Below are 25,431 nucleotides of genomic sequence, written 5' to 3'. Positions count from 1 at the left end.
GAAGAGAGAAGAGTCTGGAACTTGGCATCCAGGAAACTGTGTGTCTCTATAAACACTTGTGTGTCTTGGTGAATGTGCATAGCTTCCAGCCAGTAAAGTAGAAGTGGAGTTTGATACTGAAAAATAGGAATACTGTGCAATACAATTCCAGTCATTCAAGTGAGATAAGAACAAGAACCTATAAATATTGCTTAGCCAGAAAGAAAGTGCAGCAATTTTCACAGGGACATAGTTACAAAGGAGAAAAGATAACTTTTTTTTTTTCTTTATGAAACTTCACTGTAAGGTATTGTGGCCCTGTGTTCAGAGACCATCCAAGTTTTTCATTTACCATTCTTGTGATATTTCAGCTTAACGACGGTGGCAAGGCAGCCCGAGCACATGTGGGGATAGGTGATGTGGTTCTCACCATTGATGGGATAAGCACAGACGGGATGACTCATCTAGAAGCACAAAACAAGATCAAGGCATGTACAGGCAATTTGAACATGACTCTGCAAAGGTAAGATACCTTTTTCTTTTTTTTTTTTTTTTTTTAAAAAAAAGAGTTAATCATAGTAACAGTTGTTTGGAGGATAAAAACATGTAAGTGGTTTGGCAGAGTGCATGCAGTTAGGTGGTCATGATTGAAAGATATGCTGCTGTAGCCTGAAATGTGTCTTGATTTATAGCATTTACGAAAACTTATTAGATGATAATTATGTGAGTTGACAAAGATATTGTCCAACCTTCTGTCACCTGCTCTACTTGAGTGAAGTCTAGTTCCTCTTGCTTTTGAGCTTCAGTTTTTTTTAACACTTGCTTAATTAAAAACTGGTCTTATCCAGGCTCTTTTTCCCTCCACCTCCCCTGACTGACTAGGGGCACTTCTTTTTTGAGTCAAATCCTACATTGTCATTTTTATTGACAGTGATGGATTTAAACAATTAACTTCTGAGTTGTATGGATGAAAATACAGCAGCTTAAAGTCATGGAGAGATGTTCCCTGAAGAGATATTTTACAAAGTAGCAGCCTCCCTTTGCTAATTGCAGTGTCTGCTATAGAAGTTGCACCATGGTTCAGTCTCATTCCTGAAATGTACAGTTTATTGAATCTCAGCAGACGTCTGTTAGCCTGACAGTATATTTTGGGAGGGGTTGGAAGAAGGGAGCAGGATGCTCACATGTAGATTATTGAAACTGAAGCAGGAAGAGCAACAGCACAAGAAATTCCCTCAAGCTCTTAAAAGTCTCTCATGGCTAAATATTGGCTTTTATTAGAAGACTGCTATTTTTATTTAATGATGTGATGAGCATCTTGGAGGAGGATTGGCCTCTGAAGCCATCACATAATGAGAACCATCTTTTCTTGTTACCAGAGAAAACATCAGCAGTTGCACCCAGTGATTGCTGTTTGTGCCTGCCTTCAGCAGTGCAAAGTTCCTCAATGAGTGTTGGTTGAAGCCCATAATAGTACCTCTTCACCAGTTGCTACCTTTACTGGCAAACTATCCTGCCCTTAGTGAAGGGACCACCTCTCTTTGAGAGTTCATCCATATAAGAATAAAAGAGGTGACATGGTTATAGGTCTGACAAGCATCCAGCTCTCCAGGGTGGTGGTGCTTGTTCCCAGCCCTAAGTGATGTGTTGTTGAACAGTTGTGTGAGTGCTTTATTTTCTAAAAGGCTACAGGTCAGCCCTACTTGTTGTTTCATGTTTTTCCTGTTGTCCTTCAGTACTTTGGTCCTTAGCTACCCATAAGAAGGGATTCCTTTGCTCAGTCTCTGATGAAAGGAGTATCTTGTGGTGTGGTTCATGCCTGTGGCATCTTCTTGAGTGAAGCTTGTAAAGGTGGCATTAAAAGTTTCTTGACGAAACAGAGGTATTATACCAGCTCATCAGAAGAATCACACTTTGTATGTAGTGTGTCACTTGCTTTTCTGTTTCCCGATAAGGCAGGCGGGTCATTTAGAAATGCACTTTCCAGGAGCCCACTTAGTCACTCCACCAGGCAGCTGGGAGTGTGGGGGTTTGGCCCACTTTCTCCTGTCACCACAAATTGGTGGGCAGGGTTAATATCAGATACAGGAAAGGAATAGCAGGTGTGTCTTGGTCAGGCAATAACTTGTCTGAGGCTGCTTCTTGTTAGGTGCAGGAGATGAGTGGTTTGAAAATCGAATTAATCATGAGTTAGCCTGGTCCCCTCCTGTTCTCACCCTTCCTACCCAGCGTAGCATCTGACTCACCAGCGTCAGCTACCTGACAGCTGAAGGCTAAGTAAGGATCAGACTAGCAGAGATCAAAGCAATAGCCTTGGCCCCAGCATCTGGGGGTGGGACACACATCCTTTCTTGTGGCTCTGTTGGTCTGCAGTCCCATGGTCTCAGCTGTTTTGTATTCTGCCTGGATCCCATGAAACCAAAGCTGTAGACAGTGCTCTCCCAGCTCCTCTGCCTGTGAAAACTTCTTGCTCCAATTGCTGTTCTGTAGGAGATTTGCTTTGGTTGTTCATTTGTTCCTTACAGCCTGGAAGAAAGTGTTTCTTGGAGTCAGACTGGCTCATGCTAACTGCAGATACTGGCTGCTCATGGGAAGGATGGCTTGAGAGTATAAACAGGGTGGCAAGATAAGCCATTTTAATATTGAGGGATCTCCATAATTATATTCTTCTATTCCTTCCTCTTCTCCAAAACAAAACCAAACTAAACAAATATTTTGAGCTGTTTTTGTTCATATGCGAGTTTAAAGAGATGCTGTCAATGTGAAACAATGTTGGCCTTCAAAATATGAGTTGGTGACATACATAGGAAAATCTAAGGCATATTTTGTTTTTACTGCTTTTTAATTATCTTTAGGGGTTTTCACACTTCTCTGAGCTTTTACCTACTTCCACATAGACTACTGATAGTTTGAACTATAATGCAAGAATGTGGAGGTTAGTCTGGAAAGAGTATATAAATTCTTAGATAATGCCCTAGTTTGCTGCTGCTTTAAAGAAACATAGTGGTGAGTTGGCTGGTAGTGTTACTTGGAGCTCTAAGAAAATTTGAAGAGCGTTATGGTTTGAGCTAATGGGTTTTGCACTGTGAGCACAACCATGTGGGGTTTTGTGAAAGAACTCAGTTTGATCAAATTAGTCATAGGAAGCAGAATATATTTTGCAAGTATCATTTGGTACATTTTTGGTGGTAGCACTGAGTGGTCTTCATTCACAATAAAATATAAGGAGTACTGTGCACTCATTAGTGGATGCCAGCTTTACTCTTGATCAGTTATAATTTGACACAGATTCATGTGGAATATGTGGAAATTAGTATAGTGGTGCAGACTTAGGTGTAATGTGAAGATAATGGCAATATGGGGAAAAATTGCTGGGTATACCACCAGCCTATATGGCATGTCAGAGACGGGGCTGGCTGTGCTGTTTCCTAGAGAGGGACTAACCAAAATAATTAGGGGCTTTTTTGTGTGTGTTGTGAGGATCACAATGATAGTTGGTAGAAAAGCAGCTGTACGCCCTAGGGATTTGTAGGCCAGTGAGCCCAAGTGAGTCCTGTCTGAGGTTGATGGGCTCCAGCATCCTGGTTTGCATGGTGGCTGGGGCACAACAGCAGCTTTCTTTTTAAAAGCTATGAAGGCTCTTTGCTTCCTGGCAAAGGCAAGAGAGGAAATTCTTTATGATTGAATTCCTTATTGTAAATAAACTTGATTTGCTTTTGTACTGCTTGTTAGGTTTTCACTTGACTTCCTCTATTCTTTGTGTGTGAAGTGAAAAAAATAAAATTAAGAGAAACAAAATAAGGGGCAAGAAGTAGCTTGCCTGGAAGGTTGAAAGGGAGATTTTAAAGCAATACTTTCAAAAGCTTTTACTTGCAGGTGTTTAAATCAGTATATTTATGGAGGCAAATGTGCGTGTACCTCTTGTGGAAAACTAATTAAGATGTTTTGTAACTTGTAAATGAATGTTGGCAAAATACTTGAAGGAAGAATAAAAGCTTCCTTTTTTTCCTGTGTAAGGCAATATCATAGCTTCTTTTTAAATATGGAATTGTTCTTTGCCCCTGAAAGGAACTGGAATTGTAGCTGTCACAATTGGGAATAGTAGGTGTCTAACATTTGCATGTGTTGGCAAGTATTTTCAGGTATATGTCTTTAGTTCAGTAAACACATCTCACTGTTTAGTATGAAGGTTATAGTTTTTAAATTGTGAAATAAAATTCTAATTTTAGCATGTTATTTGCTCATTTTTTATATTAGATATGGCTCAAAAATATGAGGTGTGTTTGGTTTTTTTATTTTATTTTGTAACCTACCATTTTAGCTTCTTGATAGTGTTTTTGTTTTGGTTTTTTTTCCATATGGAATTTTCCTTGGATGCATCCCTCCCTCCCTGAGATTTTGCTCTTTTGCACCCCAATATTTTTGTTTTCAGTTAAAGCTCTTTCCTGGTTCCCATGAGGACAGATGGAAACCAGATGCTTGCTTTTTGGATATATTTTCAAGTTCAGTAACTTAGCATGGACTTCCATAAATAAATAAATATGTAAGCTGCTGAACAGCTAAGAGCCACCACCTATTTTTAAAATATTTTATTATTTCCAGACTCCTGCCTTAATGATGCTTTGGAAGTGAGAAAGATAAAGAATTGTTTATTTCTACTCTTGCAAGAGATCGTGATACCCGTGAAACCTCTGGAAAAAGCGTCAGTGAGCAATAAAGGGATAAAAATAATACAGAAAAGCCTGGAAAGCTCTTCTGCTTTTATAATATAGAACTTGCCTCTATTTTGTAAAACAGATCTGCACAGCTATCATGTGCTTTGCAAAGGGATTTCTTTCACCTCTTACTATGAATTTAGTCATTTAGGACAAAAGGCATTGGGATTGCTTGGTGTGGGAAGTGAAATGAGGATTCTTAAGGTTTTTTACCTCTCACACTATATTGCAGTGCTTTGGGTGCAGCAGTTTGGCAGTGAGCAGTTACTACAGTTCTGCTTCCAACTCTTCAGTGGATGACTTGATGGATTTTCACAAATGAACATGTGTGTTACAAAGCAATAGATAAAATTCAGTGATGGCTATGGGTTTGTGTTTTGTTTCATCCCCCCCCCAACTTTTTTTAAACATAGGTTTGCCCAAGTGTCACAGATGAGGTTAGGGACTGCTGCATACTTTTGATGTCCGTGTTGACAGGACTCAGAGCTAAAATTCAGATGAGCCTAGAGGCTGGGTTCTGCAATTGGTAAACTTATGTGTTAAAAACTGTGATACCTATCTATCTGCCTGTCTAAGTATGAATCTTTATTGTACCATACTCCCTCATCTTCTTGGTTTTTCTTTCAGGAAACATGAGGTCTAGACTTTCTAGCTTAAGAACAGTTGAAATCCTCATGATTTGAGGTGGGGTAATAGGGGAAAAAATGCTATGGATCATTTGATTTCTGTTTTCAAAGGTCATTTTTGAAGTTATTCAATTCAGAAAGCATTTGCTGCAGTAAGACTAGCTCAGTATGCTGTTTACTTAGTAGTTTTATTGTTCCCAGTCTTGCTTTCATTAAAAAAAAATATAGTGATATTACCATTTATTGCATTGAGAGTCCTGCTCTGCTTTGGAAATGCACAGAAGGAAGAGTGTTTTGCTGTGTGAGGAATGTGTGTTCTCATAAACCACGTGGACAAAATGGATGCTCTTGTTCCCACTTTGAACATGGGAAGTGAGGCACCTTGATGTAGACCAGATTTTAAGAGACTCAAGTCATTTGCTTTTCAGGTGTTGAAATATTCCCCTAGTATAAGTTAGCTGTAATCTATTTACTTTTTCAAAAATCAAAACCAGCAGTGCAGGGAATGATGCCATGGATCCCAAGAGCCAGCCTTAGTCACTGTTACAGGGGCATCTGAAGTCCTGAAGCTTAAATTGCCTCCATAGAAAAGTGAGAAAATAGTATAACCACTAAATCAAGTCGCAGGAGAGGCTGTTATAATAAAAATGAAAGAAGAGCAGAAAGCAGAAGAGTACAAGTATAGAAAGGATTTCAAACTATTAACAGTACAAGCTTCACTTCAGATGATGGTTAAACACATGCTTTCAGGTTTGAGTTGTGTTCCTTGGGGTGGATATTTTGTTTCCATAAACCATATAAGGATGAGCTTTAAGAAAGCTATGATAAGAATGCATTAGGAAGTCTTATTTTTCTCCTACTTTGGTTTACTAGTTATCATCATTTCCCTTACATAGGCATTTTGACTTGAGTTCTGCTCTTCAGTGATTTGCTTTTTTAGCATATGGAAGAAGGTTGATTGTCCCGTACCAGTTGAACCGAGGCAATAAATTGGTTGTAAGCATCATAACTTCTGATTATTTTTTCTAATTTGTAAAGAATTTTTTGTTGTAATTATTTTTTTTTCCCTGTAATATTAATTCTTTCATAACTCTTCTTTCAGGGATGATAAAGGAAATAAGCACCATTATCCCTTTTTAATTGAGAGCTGAGACACAGAGAAAATACAAAAATTTGTAGAGATCATATGGCTGGGAATATATAGACAAACTGTATATTTACAGTTTAGCTGCTAGTCAAAACCTTTGGCCATTTATTCCTCAATCCTAGTTTGTTACCCTCAATCATTAATACTAGTTTTCAGTAATTATGCCTGAAAATAAACTGGCTGAAAAATAGTGCCTCCAAACAGAGGTTCACTTCTTTTAGTTAGCCATGTCACTAAGCTTTGAGGTAGTGGTTATTCCAGGTAGCTCACTCGGTGGAGCCTCACATAGCCCTTCAAGACTTCATAAACATTCCTGTTGAACTTTCTGCTGTTGACCACAGACTTTTCTGAGCTTCAGTAGAAAATACTTAACCTATTTCTGATCTGTTGCTGATCTTAAATGCTAATGGCCTCCTCCCCGACAAATGCCATTATTTCAGTGACTTGAAGCCTTAAAGCTCTCTGAACTTTTTCTAGAAAAAAAAAAACAACAAACCCCAAACAAACAGTTGTTAAAAGTGTTCAGTAGCCTGTAAGCTCAAAGCAGTAGAAGTTTGGGAAATGAATCTGAACAGCTTAATGATGCAGGAACAGAACTGCCTTGTTCCACATATTAAAATTCCGGAGTCTTTTTTGTTTTGTTTTATTGTATTATTTATGTGGAATTGCATGTTTCCAAGAAGCATTCAGGTTTCAAAGCCAGGTATGCAGAAACAGGAAAATGTGGTAATAGAAGAGTCTCCATTAAAAACAAAAATATATCACTTAGGGCCGCAGAAAAGGGCCTGCGTGCCCAGGCAAGAAAAGTAATAAGGCAAAGAAAGTAACATGGCCATCAGTTTCTTGGTTAAAATATCTGGTGACTTGTTCTGTAGTCCCTCTCATGATCTCCAAATTCTCTATTTCAGCGGCACTCAACTCACATGTTCTTAGAAATTTTTGTTTACAGGGTGGAAGGGGAGGAGAGCTGTGCCAGCAAGGCTGTAATGGTGGGGGTCAGCCTGGAGGGCAGGTGGACGTCAGTATTTGTATAGGCTGCTCGTACTGGTCTTGGGAGCTGTCTTCACTATGGAAGTGTAAGGGACCACGCGTGCATCTGGTGTGGGGCTGCCCGGCCTGTCAGACCCTCGTCCTGCCTACTTTGGAGCTTGCCTTGTGGCACGGGGCTGAGGAGGAACGCTGTGCAGAGCTGGGCCTTACTGACGGCAGAAATGTTCGGTATGTGGCTTGTTGAGGAGGAGGCAGTACGAGGTTGTGTGTGCCTTACAGCATGAAAATCACCAAGTGCTTTTGTCAGCCTGACCTTTGGGCCTGGAAGTAACCTGACCTGCAGGACCAACACTGCTGTGTGATGTACAGTATAACCCGGTGCTGCTGAGAAAGCAGCTTTTAATCTGCAAATTTGCAGAATCCGTTTCTGAGCCGGCATTTCTTTTGAAGTAAATCCCATGAACTCTGTGCAGGCTCTTCAAATTCTTGTGAGCTCTGTAAACACCAGCTTCAGGACTTGGAGGTGAGGAGTTGCTGGTCTAAAGCCTGGCGGTTCTCACCTCTCTCAGCTCTGCAGTTGGTGTCTTTATTGAAGATTTCCTTCTCTCCTCAAAGCGTGGGCTGGTGCCTTCCCAGACCACATCTGAGACTGCAACTGCTGCTGTGCGCCTAAGGTGCAGGGTGACGGCTGAGCTGAAGCTTTCCAGACTCATACCCTTGCATCTTAACAGGAGCTTTTCTAAAGCTGAAAGGGTGTTTTTGTGTGGCTTTTTATGCTGTACATTGCAGTGCAAGCAACTGAGTCATCTTAAATCCTCCTGTTTAATCTGTTTTTGAAATCAAGTGGTGTTGGGTAAAATATTGTCCAAAGAATTCAAAGCTAATGAATGATGCTGGTTTCTTCTTTGTGTACGAAGGTGTCTTGGTGTATATATACTTTTTTGTTTTTTAGTTTTATTGGCAGCAAGGAAGAAAGCTTTTGCTTCTGTTTTAGTAGCTGAACAGGTTTTGCTAGCTAAGCCATGCCTTTGGAAATCCTGCCCACAAACTAAATAAATGGAAGGGTATAGCTCTTGCTTCCAGCTGGAATTCAAAAACTTTTGTTGCGCACAGCACTTTGCTGCACGTCAGCTAGCAATTAGGTGAACCGCAAAACATGCTGCAGCTAAGTGAACCTGACAAACTGGAGACTTGCCTGGAATTTCAAAGGAGAGCTGCTGGGATGAAAATGGAAGTTTGCAGGGTAAAATGTGGAGTTCAGTGACTTTTGCAGGATCATACCTACCCATCTGCCAGGAAAATGGGTGGGAGTGAGGGCTAGTTAAGCAATGGCAGCCTTCCTCACATTGTGTACCTTAGAGCCTTCCTGGGGATCTTTAGCGCTGCAAAAAATAAGGATTTGTAGAGGCCATTCAGTTCCTTCAGGTTGATATAGTATGTAGCATAGGAACATAAATACAGTAGTAAATGTACATAGTGGACAATTGCAGGTGCCAAAACTAGATCATTATTTACTGTACGTCAAAACATTTCCTTGAACTTTAATGGAATTTTTTACTTTAATTTCAGTTACATGAAGTCCCATCTTCCCCACCCCATCATTAATACCACCACAGGGAAAAGAAAAAGTCAAAGAGCTTTATAAGCAGCTGGGTGGGAAATGAGTTGGGGCATCACTATTTGAAGGGTAGTGAACGCTTGTGGGAGGAGGCTTGCAAGTCTTGTGTAATCTGAGAGTCCCTCACTGAAAATGGATGGAGAAAGTGTTGGATCCCAGAAGTTCCCACCTGTTTGCAGTGGATCAAATGATAACTAAAGGGCCTTAACGGGTTGTCTTGCTTTTTTTTCCTTAACCAGTGAGAAAAGTCTGTGCCTTTGCTTTGTACAAGTTGTTGTATAGCACAGACGTCTGACAAATATGTCAAAATCTAAATCTGAACTTTGTCTCTTAATTGTTTGTTTTAAAGATTGCTTGTCTTCAGACAGGGGAGTAAAGGGGTTTTTTTTTAATGATGAAAGTGATTTTGCTGACCCTATAGATGTTTGCTGTAAGATCCGAAACCAAGCATATCTTTCAGATATGTTGGGACTAGCCAAAGAATAAGTGTTTATCACCTGTTGTTATTACATGGACTGTATTCTTTAATTCCTACATTTAAGATGGGTATGAAAGTAACTGTCTTCCACTGTAGTTCCACTATAGGGATTAAACCACTCTGATGTACAATATGAGACTTTTTTTAAAAAAAGGTTCAATTGCTAAACCAAAAAATATACAGTGCAAAAGATCATACAAGTTTCAAAAGTGGTTTTACACAAGCAGATCATTAGAAAGGTAATAGTTTTGGCTTGATGTTTAGATGTACTATTGTTTAGAAGGCTATTTTCATTTTATTTTGAAACTAAAACTAATCTGTATTCTAGATGAGATCTGACAGGACTAATTTATCTCTGTGAAGGCAGGAACAAACAGTGATGACTTATTCAAATATATTTTACTTGAAACAATGTACTTAAGTAGGAAATATCTGGAAATTAGATAATTTTATTTGATCTTGGCATGTGCTGGATAGCCAGTATGCCTCAGTACATGAGGGGAGGGCCAGTTTGCAGTGCTCTGCCTGCGGGGTAAAAGTCAAGTTAATGGTAAGCTACTGCTTGTGAGTTAAAATCACTTTCTGCAATACCAATAGCTTTCTTCTGTCTTTCAGAATTTAAAAAAGCTGAGTTGTGGGAGTATCTTTGTGGACAGCAGGGAAGCACCTAATGTACTCCACATGGTTTGATTTATATGTTCTTATGTAAGTAAGTTAAAGAACTAACATTTGCAAGCTGAAGTTTAATACAGAAAATACGTATGGGTTGATTATGGTGGTAACTAGTGTTACTAGGAGTCTGACCATTGCCTAAGAGTAATCTGCAGGTTGCAAAGTCCTCAAGATAACTTTGCTACTTCTTAAGCTGATTTACATTCTCAGTGTTGAAAAGCCTTTTGGTTGCTACTGAATGGTGGAGGCAAAACATGCAGTTCACACCTCCATTTTGAAGACACATCTCCACTTTGAACGCATGCAACTCTTCTTAGGAATCTTTAATAGCAGAGATGCTTCTAAGTAGTATTTTGGATTTATTTCCAAAACACTAAATATGTTTATTTTAGGAATGCAGGAACAGAACTAAAATAATCTTCATTATGGAAGTCTAAAAAAATCTCTTGAAAACGAGAGGAGTTAATTTTGCTGACTATTGATATCTATGTGATGTGCAATAAAACTTATGTTTGATGGGTTGAATTGCCAACTTCCTACAGGAGGGGAAAGTGTTTGCACTCAGTTGACTGTACCATACCAAATCAACCTTTCTGTAGTTGTATCCCAGGTGTTTTGGGCTACACCACCATTTTCAAGACCTGTAGTGGCCATGGAAGTTTGTTCTGTGTGATTTTTATTTTTCCTTATCTCTTCTTCTCACACAGATGATGCTGAAAGGTGTGTTGTGGGTTGTTTGTTGTTTGTTTGGGTGGTTTTTTTTGGTTTTTTTTTTGGGGGGGGGGGAATTGGTTTTCAGGTTTGTTTCAGAAAAAGGCAGAAATTGAGCCATTGAATATTTCAGATTTTGATGGCTGACAGGCAAGCCATGTTGTTTTCTTAGTATGATTTCCAGGTTAAGTCCCACTTTTTTAGTTATGCTGAGGAAAAGGTTCATACCTGTTTTTCAGGAAGCTCTTTTGGTAACTGTTTTCCTCCCATTTATAAATAATCCTCATATGGGAGTGTTGGTTTTTTTTTTTTTTTTTTTTTACTTTAAGAAGCTACATCAAGCTATCAGAAAAGTGATATTCTTAGGATTTTGTTATATTTTGTTTTATTTGAAGTGATCATGGAGTATTATTCTCCAGGAGGCCTTTGATGCAATTCTGGCTTTCATTTCCTTATTTTCTAATGGATTTCGATGGTATTCATGGTGACAGTCACTGATACTCCATAAGCACTGTAGCAAAATGTAGCAACACATTTTTTTGTTTCTCTAGTAATGCTACCTACCGTGTGCAGCAGCTAATTACATCTTTTTTTAAGATGCTGTATTACTTGCAAAATGTTTTCCATTAGTGATCTTGATATTTCAGGTGTTATTTGTCAGAACTGATTTAGTGGTTAAGCGTAGGTTTTTAATTCATGATTTCTAGTTCCATTTTTGGATTTGCAGCAGGCTTGGTTTGGCTTTAATGTTTTATTTCCTAAAACTAGAAGTTTCCTGTCTGTCTTATGCTGATAATGTTTCACCCAGTCAAATCTGATCCTACTTGATGGCTGTTGAGGCTCTGAGGACTTCAATAGAAGATATTAAGAAAAATAAAGTAATTAATCAATTTAATCAAAAAAATAAAGTTATTTAATCAAGGATGACTATCACCAGTCATTTTGTTTAGTTCCTTGTAAACTAAACTGTGTTCTCCCCTCAAATACTGTCTTGTTAAAGAGCCCTGAAGGCAAATATTGATTGTTGCATCTATTTTTACACTTTGGTGATGATGTAAATCTGCTTTGAACTGTTAAATAATATTTAGGTTTTGGAGTGCATACAGATTTCCCTTCTCAAAGAGAAGTTTCCTACGACAAAATAAAATGAGAAGAAATCTTTGCTCTTGGATGCTGTGGTGCAAAACGCACTGTAGGGTTTCACTGCCCTGTAAAACACACCTGAGAGTTTAATCTTTTAATGCTGCTGAAAGGGAATGAAAGGGCTCAAACAAATGAATTTCTAACAATTATTAAGTCTAAACTGTGGTGTATGAAAGCTTTGCTTGTGCTTTGCTTCATTTGTTTCAAAGTTTTCCTTATGTTTTGCTTCATTGTTTCTTAAGGACTCCTGACTTCTCAAATGTTTCCTTAGGTCCCTTTGTTTAGGTAAGATTGAAACACTCGTTAAGTTTCCCTATGTAAATCTCTGATAGCAGACTCAAGGCCTTCAGTGGACATTTGGGCAACACCTAGAATGAGATAAGGGGGGTTTGAACAAAGAGACACAGAGACAATGTTATAGGGAAACTGATTTTGCTGTTTTAGGAGGGAGACACCTGGACTTTACTTCACAGCACATGCTCTGAAAAGAGGGTCAGCTAGGGAACACTGTGAAGAACACTACTTACTTCCTCCCTCGACCACCAAAGACCCTCACCCTATTTTCACTATGCATGCTCAGACTATGTAAATGAATTCCAGGAACTCATTAACCTAAGACACCCCTTTCCAGGAAATCTAATGAATATGTATGATTTGGGTGTATGTAAACTGATGTCCCTTGCTAATTCATGGGAGCCTTTATGGTGGAGAATCCCCAGGGCAGCCCCAGCACTGCTAATAAAAGAATACCCGCTTAACAGTTAGGTTGGATTCTGACTGTTAATGTCTTTGTTTCACTGCTATTAGTTCAACATTAGAAGCAAAAATCTAGCTTTTTCTTCTGGTTGAATAACAAAGAGCTGTGTATATCTTGATTTTTACATCCTCACCACTGCCTCACATTTTCCAATGGGTTGTGTTTTGGCCTGAGACTGAATAGGATGTGTTTCAGGGGATGTATTCTGGTCTGAATACTAAGCCTAAAAAATGATAACAGAATTGAAAAGCTGTAGGGATGGCTTTGTTTTAGAGGAGTGTATTAGATCAGTGAACCTGTTAGTCTGGTATCCAGACGTGTTGTGGCTAGTATCTGATGATTCAGCAGAGGAGAGGGGGGTGAGAAGTAAACCATGCCTTTACAACCCCTGTGTGGTGGAAACCTGGGTGCTTATGCAAGAGATGTGGGTTTGATTATCATAAACACTTGTAACTAATAATTAAAATTGGGGTGTTACAGGCATTGTTTCATGTATCTATCAACATGACTCTTGCCCCAGACAGGCTAACAGCATTAAGGTGTTTGTGCCATGTGCAGATGGAAAGTATTTTCTCACACTGATGTGTTTTTTTTTAAATTGCACTTCCTCTAGCTTTGTGCACAGTGTATCCCCACTTTCACCTAATGCATGGTGAGTTGTTCAGAAAAAAATTGTCAATTTTCTTTACCCACTTCTGTGCACCTTTTCTGTCTTTGGCAGGGTCTGCACCAGATCTGAGCCTTTGTCAACTTTGTGGTTTAAGACTTGAGATAGGAAGTCTCAAGGATTCATCTGCTACTTCAGTCACTGATGAATCCTTATTCCCACTGGAAAAAAAATGCACTTTTCTTTGCAGTTGCTCATGTGCACATTCTTTCATTCATGGAGATGCAGCAATTTCTGGTCTTGAAAGGGATTTGTTCCCAGCTGGGGCAGAGCCCCAGAGGTCATGCTTTCCTCCTGACCTTGTGGTGCTTCGTTCTGTGTTTGAGCCTCTGCCCAAAAAGTGCTTAGAAAGAAAAATTTCCCTTCCTTCCTGTGATGAGTAAGGAGGTTTGAGAGACCCTACTTAAACTTTATAAAGGTTTTAAACTGCCCTTTTAACCTGATGCATTTGTTTGGTGCTTGCTCCACAATCCTTCTCTGTCTTGCACATGACTGGACACCACCAGCTGCTGCTGGAGCTGTTAGACCCTTGCTCTCCCCAATCCCAAGACAAGTCATCAATGCGAGGGAGGTGTTTGGTGCTGCCAATTTCAGGGAGCTCTGAGAAGTGGAAATCTAAATATAGATTATAAAGACCAAAGCAGAGAGGACAGAGGAGGAGGGAAACAATTGTCAGAAAGAATATTATGTTTCAAAGAATGAGGAAGCTTTTAAGAAAAAATAGTGTAACTTCTAGCAGAAGTGGCACATCCTTAGCACAGAGATGTTCATGTTGGCCCATACTGCTTTGCAGTCTCTTCTGCGAAGGTGTAAGATGACAAAGACTTGCCTTTGCTTCTGATCTGCAAGAGTTTAAAAACAGACTGCAGCCAAAAATGTATAGGAATAGAATGAAAAAAAAAAAACAAAACCCAAACAAAAAAAGAGAAGTTACTGCAAGTATCTCGAGAACGCTTTGGGCAGTAATTTGCCCACTTTATAATTTGTGCAAGTTTGCTCACTTGCCTTAGATGCATGGAACAAAACTCATGTAGCTACAGTGCCTGCCTGAACCAGAACTGAACTTGGATATAGTCATTTACTTATTTATTTTTACTTAATGACAGCTACTTATCTTATAAACAGTAAATGGTTCTTATTCTTGCTTATCTTCTTATTTTAGGCTTAATTACACTTGATGATAACAAAGTGGTACATTCTTTGTAAAATATTGGCACAAGTTTAGGCTTTAACTTTTTTAGAGCATTCTTGTGGACTGCATAAGCTGAGTGGAGTCTGTTAAAATGAAATCTGCAAATTATTTCAATCTCTCTTACACTTCAATTCACAACAGATTTATGTGCCTTCAGGTTTTGGGATCTTCTATATTCCTCTTAATGCCTTATAACTTTTAAGCTTCTAATATCTGCTGAGTATTTTTCCCCACAGTTTTGGCAAGGTTTAATTTCCTAACATTTCTAATTCTTACCAAGATAGAATTAAAATACTACTTTAAAAAACCAAACCAAGCCAAACAAAAAAAACCATGAAGGATTGATGTTATTTTTATGTGGGCGTGCCTCAGCACAACATCTTTTTTTTTTTTTTTAAGTGTGAAATTTGAGAGGTTAGAAACCATTATCTGTGAGACACACAAACTTTATAGGGAATTTATGTCAGCAGTTGAGACGGTTTTGAAGCTGGTGCTTGATGTTGCTTTTTGTTTGGAATAAAGTCTTCACCAGGCAATTAAATGGCTATTATGAGTGGCATTTTTTTTTGCAGGCTTAGTTTTTTGGTTTAGTCTGTTGTTTGCTTTTAAGCTGTGACTGCTGCTGTACAGGAGAGGACATCTTGGCAGAAGGGAGTGAATTACAGAAATAATGTGAGTTTTGGCAGAGGCGACTTTTAGCTTTCACTTAATGTCTTTTGGAGGGAAAATGACCAAACCCAGGGTAGTTAGTCTATTGACCATGTAGTATCCTTTCTATCTACTAAGCTTCTATGCAAAAAATGGAATGTAGGGTACATTCTCAGAATGTATTACACAGTTTAGGGAGCCAAAGTTTTAATGAGCACAGTGACTTAAGAGATAACTAACGCTTCTCAATTACAAACAGATTATTTTTCTTTTACATACAAAGCCACTCTGCATGAGCAGACTATAAGTTTCAGTGACACATGGAGTCACTAAAATACACGTACTGGGCTAAGTATAATGTATAATAGTTTTTGCGAGTACAAAAATGTGTAATATTTTCCATTCAAGGCCTCTCAGGTACTGTAATTTATAAGTGTGCCTGGTGTCAGTAGTGATCTTGGAATCCCATGGCCAAAAGATTTTCCAATTACCTCCTTTCCAGGTTTTGGAAGGTGATGTCTTGACAAGTCAATCATTTTCTGTGAAGTCTTGTTAACCCATAAGAGATCACCCCATTAATGTGATAGTTAAGTGAATGCTGGGAATAATATTTTTGTGTTACGTCTCTTGGAGCTGCCTACAAAGGAGCAACGTTGAATAACTTAATTATAAAGAGAGTATAGTTGTGAGGGGTTTGTATCTCTTATACTTGGCTAAAGGGAGCTTTCATGGAGCAGAAAACCCCTAGTGCAATTTGAGTGAGTTGCAGCAAGGGCAGACTGAAATTCCCTTCATGTCAGGGCTGCTAGGCTAAGGTGGCACAGTGTTGTGAAACAGGTATCTTGGCCTATGGAAGTTGGGACAAAATCAGGTTTCAGCACAACTCGGCTAAACAAACAATGTTATTAAAAAAAAATAATCAAACAAAAACCAACAGAAAAAATCAACATTAAATCTTAATTATCATATGGAAGGTATTTTGGCAGGGAATAGGACTGGGGAGAAAAGAATTAGATGCTCGTGTTAGTGAAAATTGCTTCCCGCACTTCCTAGCCACTTTGTGAAAAGCTGTTAGGGTTGGGGTTTTTAGGATCCAGATAAATTTCAGAACCAATATCTTAAACTAATGAAAAATATCTATGGGTCACTTTTTTTTTTTTTTAACAAAGCCAAATGATCCTTACATTACCTATTAAATTTCAGTATTTTAGTGACACACAATGTAGTTGTTGCAAGTAGTAAAGAACAAATTTTGCTTATAGATTTTGTCATGCTGAACGCATAGAGGTGAGTGGAGGTAGCATGGAAGTGCTAAAATTAGTAATATATCAATCCAGTGTTATTGTTATTAATTTCAAAGGGGGGAAAAGGTTGGAGAAATTAGAGCTACATTTCATGTAGTAATAAGGTGGTATAATCTGATAGCTTTGCTAGGGAGGATGGATTTCTAATTTATATGTGTGTTTATTTTTATACTAGAAATAAAAAATACATCTTGGAATAAAATACAGTTATAAAGTTTTGAATTTCTCTTAATGTGGGAAAAAAAAGTCCTTTAATGAGACGTACTTCATCTGCTTTAAACATAATGGAGCCTACCTGGAGAAACATAATACTTTGCAGGGCTGGACCTGAACTGTTTCTGCCATAAGCCAGTAATTAGCAGACACAGCACATCTTTGATCAAGATCTGAGTAAAGAACACTCAAATGATTCCTTTGGTTTTCCTTTTCTTTCTTTGTAAAAGACAGATAGGAAAGCTTGTATGTGGCTTTAAAGATGTAATTTTATGGCAAATTTTTATTCTAAAGCTACAGCTTTAATTCTGATTATAGATACTTTTCTTGGCTGAGTTGATGTTTTCCCCCCCTTTTCTTCCTCCAACACATCAGCACTAGAGAATGTCTCCTTGTTAAGATGAGATATCATGAATAGCTACACACTGTGGGTGAGGCCAAAAGGAAATATGAGGGTGAGCTGGAGTAATTGCAGACATTAGGTATTTACTCTTCACAACCCTATTCGTTGTATAATTTGCCCAAATGATTTTGTTCTTTAAAAATGCTAAGAATTCATCTGATCCTTCTCATGATGTTCCTCCTGTTTGATTTTGTGGTTTTTTTTAAACACCACAGAAGACTATTCTCATGATGAATCACCAAACTGGTAAGCTCCGTCTTGTCATCTTCAGCATTTTTACTTTTTTGTCTGTCAATCTGAATGGGTTTTGGTTGGCTGGCTAGTTGGGTTTTTTTTTGGGGGGTGGGGTGTGTGTTGTTGGTTTTTCTTTTTTTGATTGTTTTTAAATTGCTCTTTCTAAAGAGGATCTGTCAGATTTCGCTACTACCCATTTAGATAAAAAAGTGTAGGTGAAGACTTAGTATATGCCAATGGTAGATATGGAAGTTTTCAGTGTGGAATTAGGGAGCTTTTGTAGTTGCAATAATTTCAAGTTCTCTGCACCTCTGGGGCTGGTCAAGGCTGCAAGAAAGGCTTGGGTAGGCAAGGACCAACCCTGGTGAGACTTCTTCAAAAATTAGGCTTAGCATGTGGCAGCTGAGGATGACCAGTGGCTATCATGTATGGAGACCAGAAAGTGGCCAGCACTACTTTGTTGATTTTCAAACCGTTGTACCCAACCCAAGCTTTGTGTAAGTACACAGACTATTTTTCAGCAATGTGAAGCAATGCTTTCTCATTTTTTTTCAGAAATCTTAAGCATTCCACAGGTCAGTGACGTTATTTTTTCCATGTTTGTGGATGTTTCCTCTTGGAGATAGCAGTTGGCCCAAGAAAAATAATATTGGTCCCTGGTCTTCTTAACATAAATGCATTATTAAGAAAAGATGTGTGAACAGTCAAGCTTTTCATCTTTGTCCAAAGAGATCGCCCAAGAAGTGCAATTTACAGTGCGAAGACCAGCGTTTCACATCATGTATTTCCTAGCTCCAAGTCAAATGCATGCCTAAAAACTTGTAGGAAGCAGCTGAGACCCGTGACTTTTTCCCCCCTGAAAAAATGCCTTTAAGTAGTAGACTATGGAGTTGGACTCTTCACCATGGATTACTAGGACAGTATCTTTTTATTAAAATAGCATCCATTTAACAATAATTTGCAGGACCAATTTAGTGTGCAGCTGTTTGACTACAGAAAATATTTGTTACAGTGAGAAAATGCTTTCAGAGTTCTTGCAGTTCAGGTAAATAATTTAAATGTTTCCCCGAACTCTGCTCTCAAATAGCAGATTTTCTTGCTAATACCTTTGAAAAAGTGTGTATACGTTCTCCTATATGACTGGTGGTGATTTGCCATTCACAATCTCAGGTGAAACAGTTCTACCCATTTCTGGTTTGACCCGTGCAACCCATCCAGTGCCTTTTTGAAAGTTCAGGGGCCTGTTCACTAGCATGTAAGTTGTGGTGCTATTGACCTTGCACATTTATTTTAAGCTGTGTCTACAGTTATTGAGTGAAAGATTTAAGGAAACGTGAAGTTGGCTACTGTTTATCTTCACTTCTTAAAATAACACAGATAACTCAGTGGCATGATCTTTTGTGACATTTTAACTCTGTTGGCACACTTTGAAATAGCCAGCCAGGGCATCACAGACAGACTTCAGTTTTGAAGCCTTGCAGATAACCATCTAAATCCCAAACTTTTGAGTAGCAAAATAATGCATTTATATATAGATGAAGCATGCAGTAATCAGAAGTGCCTCACAATGCATGCCAGTAATTGTGAACAGCTGCATTAGAACAATGCAGTTGTTAAAACTCCTCCATGCCCCAGAATACATGTATTTGTCAGGTCCAAATATTACTCATGGGTGTATGTGTATGCTTTTTTTTGAGGATACAGAGAATCATTTGTGATGCATTCATCTGAGGAAATCAGTCCTTGATTATATTCTATCAAGGGAGTAGAAGGTATAAGCAGACTTATAGACATTAAAAAAATAATCCAAACCCATTTTCACACAGCAAACAAACAGTATCTTGCCCTGAGGATCTTTACTTTGGTTTCTGAAAACAAACATCCCTGCAAGGACGTTGTGTTGTGTTTGTGTGTACAGTGTCTAATACATTGCAGTGCTACCTCCTCGCAGGCTTTAGCTCTATCTGCAAAATAACACAGTGCTGCTACAAAAGTACCTAATCCTCTATTTCAGCTTGATTACTGTTCTTTGTATACTGTGTGTGGCTGCTCATTACTCTAAAGGGGAAAAAACTCTTGGCCAAATCTTGAGCCAGTTTACAAGGGAGAAGGCAAGACTATTGAAGAGCAGGGCACTCGGATATGTCAACATAAACTGTCTTTCTCCATGTGTTAGGACACTTTCCTGGCCCTTTCCCATAGAGTCAGTAATCTAGGCTCTGCAAGGCATTTGTTAAGAGGTAGTGGTAAGTTTAGGTATGGAAGAATTTTTTTGTTTTTCCTTGGGGGGATTGCTCCTCTCTTAGTAGGTAATAAATTATTTCTCAAATTTTGCCCACTCTGTTTTTATGCCATCTGTAGTAATTGAGTTAGAGCAAGCCTGGCCTGTGTAGGCAATCTGAAAATGTTAGATTTGATTCACTAAAAGAATGAGACCCTTTAAACTGTATGTATCAACAGCTGGACAGGATTATATGTGGTATGAGAGTATGAAATACTCAAAACTCTCCTGTCCAAGTGATTGAACCCAAGGTTGAGAGGTGCCAGCTCTTAATTACCAAAATCTTTTTAGTGCCTTGGGTGACATATTTTTCTTAAGAAATACATAACATTGCTGCTGGCACATCAAATTTGTCATATGCCTGAGACAACAGAGGTAATTTAATGGATCACTTTCTCTGTGTGTTTGTTTTCCTACAAATTGCTGCTTTTTACATTTATTTATGTAGTCAGAGATACGTGTTTTGTACTTGTTACTATAACTTCAAAGCATTAAACATGGGATGATTCATTAAAGATGAGAAAATTGAAGGTGACTTAATCATTATGCTGTAACAAACCAGCAAAATGGACACGAGTCCTGGGAGTGCTCTAGCCTCTTCTAGCGTGCCAGTGCTAGAATTGATAATAACACCTAGTGTTCTGTGCCTGTTGCAGAGGTATGTTTTGTGCCAGTAAGTGTTTGAGGACTGGAAAGTAAAGTTGAAGAAATTCTTTCACCATGGTGGAAACCAGTGTTGTCATTATCATCGTCATTGTGCTGTTTGTGTCTTGTTTTCCTCTTGGGGTTTGAAGCCTTCAGTGGCCTCTGAAAGTTGTCATACAAAGCAGATCAAGAGCAAAGTTGTTAATGTCTCAAACTAGGAAATACAGTGGAAGCCGCTGCTTCTGTGTGAGAGCTCCACTTTGGAAGTCTGATGTGCTGCTTGTGCACTGTAATTTCCTAAGGAATACAGCAGCACAGATCTGATTTTGACTGTGTTACCAATTTACAAGCAGCCTGATTACAAACTTCTTCAGACAGGCATGATTGTACTGTTTGCAGTGCATTGGGACACTGATGAATAATTTTTTTTCTTCCCTATACTAGCTATGTAAAGAAAAGTGTTAGTAGGAAGATATCAGAAAGTCAAGAAAACTATGACTTTCTGCAGAAGTTAGGCAAAACGTTCTTGCTGCTGCTTTTGAGTGTCCAATGCTAGTGTTAAGTCAAACGTCCATTAAATTCAATAGTTTAATGAGACTGCCAGAAAGACAGCAAGCATGAAGAATAGCCATTTGACCCAGGTCCAAAAGTTTTCTGATCAAAAAATTTCTAAAGCCCTGTTGGTTTGCTTCCCAGAACCTGAAGTAGCCTTGGGATTTGGCAGTCGCTCGGCAGTCATGCGTGAGCAGTGGTGCTTCCTGCGCTTCTAGCCAAGTCTAGATAAATGGAAAAGCTCGCATTTTGGAAAATTGAAATGCGTCTTGGAATATGACTCTTCTTGCCTTTGAATTTGAATAGTATGTTAATATATTTGAGAGTGAAACTTTTGTCCCTTTTTTGGAAAATGTGAAGGTTTGTATTTGATATGTTATCTTGTTTGTGTGATATGATTAATGGCACTTATTTCAGATCGTCTTTTGAAAATTGACTTAATCTTGCTCCTGTGTTAAGAATTGGAAAAGAGTAATTTTCACTGTTCTCTACTATTGGTTCCCTGTGACTGAGTATCTAGTAACGTACAGGCAGTTTACCTGACCCAATGATGCCTGAGTCCATCCTACCTCAGTCCACTGTGGAATCTCTGTCATTTTTTCCTTCGTAAACACTCATCTCATTTGTTTGGGTGCCACAAATGATGTTACTTGTCTCTATTTACACTTTTGTTTTTCAAATATAGAATATGCCCCACACCTGTTACTTTCCTTTGAAAAACACATCTCTTGGACCTGCAGGGTTTATGATGCTAACTTGCAGGCATTCTTTAATTACAAAAGGATATGTGATGATCTGTCAAGGGACAGTTGTCTCTAAATGGATTAAAAGAAGCTTACATGGTTTAAATATGTGCTGTGTCCTTCATGTGCTGAAGAATATAGTTCAAGTTATCTTGAACTGGCTGAATAGTGTGAGTATTTAATACCTATGCAGGTAACTATTTTCTTGATTTCAGCTAGTGAATTTTGCACCTCTGTGAATGTGGGATATAAAGAATAGAAAAAACCCTAACATAAATATGTAAACTGACCAGTATTGTTAGATAAACTGTTCCTAAGATCAGCCCACAGGAAAAAATGAGACACCATTTAAATAAAACCCATCCTCTGCCATGCAAGATCATCTATCAGCTGTTGAGAATCAGAATTGTAGTGTCCTGACTCATGAAGAGGGCTCTTTCTACCATCTTGTAGTAAAGAGTGGAATGAGATTCAGTTAATGATTGGCTGTTTGGAAAATAAATATATTTCTAAAAGATGGTGATAGGATCATGAAAGCATGACATCATAAGAAAGATGGGATTTTTTGGTAATGCTGGGGAAAGCAGGCAACTTCTCAGGTATACAGGATTTTGCAGAGCTCTGAAACAAAGCTAAATACAAGTTGAGAGCCACCACTGCAAGTTTAACTAGATATGTATCTGTTACACCATCTAGTAGAAAGGTAAGTGGTAGTTGCAGAGTTGAGTGTCTACTAATAGCTGAATGGCACAGCTGCACTCTTTTGGGGGCTTTTTTTGGCAAGTTTTTGGCAAATGACTGCCTTTGAAAAATTCCGGGGTATTGTCAGCAGAAAGTCATGTCTGTGGCACAGAACCGCAAAACCCCATGAGACAGTAAAAACACATATTATGCCTGTCAAACATTGCTCACTTACTTTTGTCTTGCTTTACAGCTGAAGTAATGTTTGCAGCATTGTGAAAAATCTCAACAGGTTTTGTGACTGTCAGATGTTTTGCATTAGCGATTAGGTGCCCACAAAAGCAGTTAATTGTTTCATATACTGTGAGCATGCTGTGAATGTTATGTCTTAAGTATTCTGAGCTACTTTTTCTAAAGCTAGACTGTGGGAAGGGAAAACTCTTTAGTTAGCTTCATCTGTTGGAGTCGGATGGGATTATTAATTTTTCTCTTCTTTCTCAGTTGTTGCAAACAATAGAAGAATTACAGCACTCCGCTTTGTGCAGCTTTACTTAATGATAGAATTTCCAGTATAATTGGTTCATTGGCCAGTTTATTGACTACAGGAACTAACTATTTGACATTACTGTTGCCTTTCAATTTTTCTTGCTTAGCTTTTGCAGTAAACAAAATAAATTTCAGCTACAGCTCGTACTCTGGCAGTTGCTCTTGGACTTCCCTTTCCTTTAAAGGTGTGGTTAGACCTGTTGGGCAGGCTGACCTGAGGTCTTCTAGATGCAGTAGTTAGACGTTTCTTTACAAGTCTTCTTTCAAACTGAAGTTCTTAGATGTCTAAAGCTACAGCATTCAGCCATGTGGAGAAATAAATAGCTTTTCTCAGCATGTTAGACCTGCAATACATGTTGCTAAGCTCGTAACCTTAAATATATAAACATATAAACAATACCTGGAGATGATAAAGGGCAAAAAAAAGTAAGGACCTGTAGTGGAGAATTTAGTAACTTCTGGCAAGTGCATATTCATTAAACTGATCCTGTAATAATTCTGTAATGTGGTTTATAGTGCTTCAGCTCTTGTTTTCCACAGCCACCACCACGTGTGGTGGTGGCCCATTAGGGACAGCCTGGGAGAGGCCCTCTAAACACACCTGCTGCAATGAAGACTGTTGCAGGTACATGCTGCCTGCAGTGTCCCTGTGGTGGAAAGGCCCGTGGTTGCTCTTGTGGCAGTTTGCCAGCCAGGCCCTGGGCTCATGCGCCTGGAGGGTGGATGTTCTTCCCTCACTGCTGGGGTGGCATAGGAAGGCTATGAGGTGTCCAAGGGGCTGGATGGGAAAGAAAATTTGCTTGTTAGGTGGTTGGTCATGCTTAGGAGTCAGACAATGCTTAATGGTATTCCTGACCTTAATTGGAAAGAATTAAAACCATCATCCTTTTAAATTTATTTAGCATCGTGTTTCTTTATTGGTGATTTCTGCTGTGTCCCTGGCTTTTCTCGACCAGCCCTAGGCTCAGCAATTTTCCTGAGGGCCATGCAGTTGCGACAGAGCCTCCACGTGTCCGTGCGATCGAGATGATGTACAGCTCCAAACACTCCAGGTGGAAATTCAGAAGTTGTAGTATTAAGTTGCTCATGTTGTTCCCATATCAAAAGTCAGTAAGAAGCTGGAGTTGTGAGGAAGCAGTTGGGATTTGGCCAAAGTGCTTCTGCGGTTTGTGTGAGTGACGCCGTTTCCCGTACAGGTGACCTAGTGAAGGATGTGGCCATTCTTTGTTATTGCTGCCTGACACCTCGAAAACAGTTTTCATCTATTTTGGTTAACTATGCTTTCACTACATTTTTTCAGGTTTGTTTTTTTAAGCCATGGATGGGTGATCTCTTTGTAGAGGAGAAATGTGCCATAAGAAGTAAAATATGATAATCTAATGGCTCTCTGGATTGCCAGATTCTTCATTTGAGAGAAAAAATGTTGATATAAATGTTCATTCCCAAGCATGCACTTAAGAGGGAAAAAAATAATCCCAAATAAGGATACTTTAGGGACTGGGGAGCTGTTTGTCATGTATTTCCAGTTAAAATAGATGTGACTGCACATTCAAGCTTATTTGGGCTGTGTTTTAGACAAAGGAGGTAATTTAAACATCAGTGACCATATTGTGGAAAGCACTGGAAAAAATAATTTAGTGTTTAGTTCTGAATCTCCTAAATTATAACCTAGATTTGATAACAGACTGATGTCAACATGAAGTTGAGGTTTGGGGTTTTTTTTGAGGGCTTTGGAGGACTAAGTCTGCAAGTCATTTAGACCGATGCTTTTCATTAGGCTGGCTATTTTTAAAAGGTAGGTTACTGTGTTAGAATTAGTATCTACTAAACACTTCTAAAGAAAATCAAATCTATAAATTCTACTCTAATAAAAGCCTGGGCATAGTTGTTTTACCTTGTTATTTGCACTTAACTGTTACGTGAATACTGTTACTTGTCAAGACAGCTTTAGGAAAGCTTAAAGAAAATAAAAAATTCAGTTTATAACAAGACATAATTGATAGAAATGACTATCATCACTGAAGGTGATCTTACATACAAGTCATTAGTTTTCTTATTGCTTTTGAGTAGCCAAGCAGTGGCAAGATAGGATTTCTGCCTACTGAACTCAGTTATTTAGGCTGACCTACAACTTGCATATAGGCTGCTCTATAACTTTTCTTGGGCAGCTGGCAGTAATCTGCGATACAGGATTGTAAGGTACTGGCAATACTTGGAGCTGGGGATGCTTTACCTGTTTGGGTTTGGATCAGGGGAGTCATGAGCAATTATGGACAGACATGTTCCCCTAGTCCAATGTGGCCATACATGTGGTCTCTCTGGGTTTCTAAACCTTCTTCCTTCATGAGATCGAGAATCATGTATTTAAAAGTCTCTGGCAGTCAGAAGGTGAGTGAGGTAAATTCCATGGTATTTTTTCCTTAGCTTTTTGGTTTGTTTTTGGTTTTGCTTTAATAGAATAAAATATTATCTGTCTGCACTTAAAC

At 38.7% G+C, this 25,431-nt stretch overlaps 1 protein-coding gene across 13 annotated transcripts in view; it reads left to right on the top strand.

Annotated features, from left to right (window-relative positions):
- The window catches only part of PDLIM5 (PDZ and LIM domain 5), a 130,929-nt gene that overhangs the window by 40,859 nt on the left and 64,639 nt on the right, over positions 1-25,431 (top strand). For all 13 annotated transcript variants that reach the window (XM_074905557.1, XM_074905560.1, XM_074905555.1 and 10 more), the window contains exon 3: positions 351-502. In XM_074905557.1, the coding sequence (XP_074761658.1) occupies positions 351-502 (152 nt within the window). The remainder of the gene's footprint in view (positions 1-350; positions 503-25,431) is intronic.

Source organism: Athene noctua, chromosome 4 (assembly GCF_965140245.1).
Source record: "Athene noctua chromosome 4, bAthNoc1.hap1.1, whole genome shotgun sequence".
NCBI lineage: Eukaryota > Metazoa > Chordata > Aves > Strigiformes > Strigidae > Athene > Athene noctua.
The sequence above is the reverse complement of the archived record's forward strand: the minus strand, read 5'-3'. Positions and strand labels throughout refer to the sequence as shown.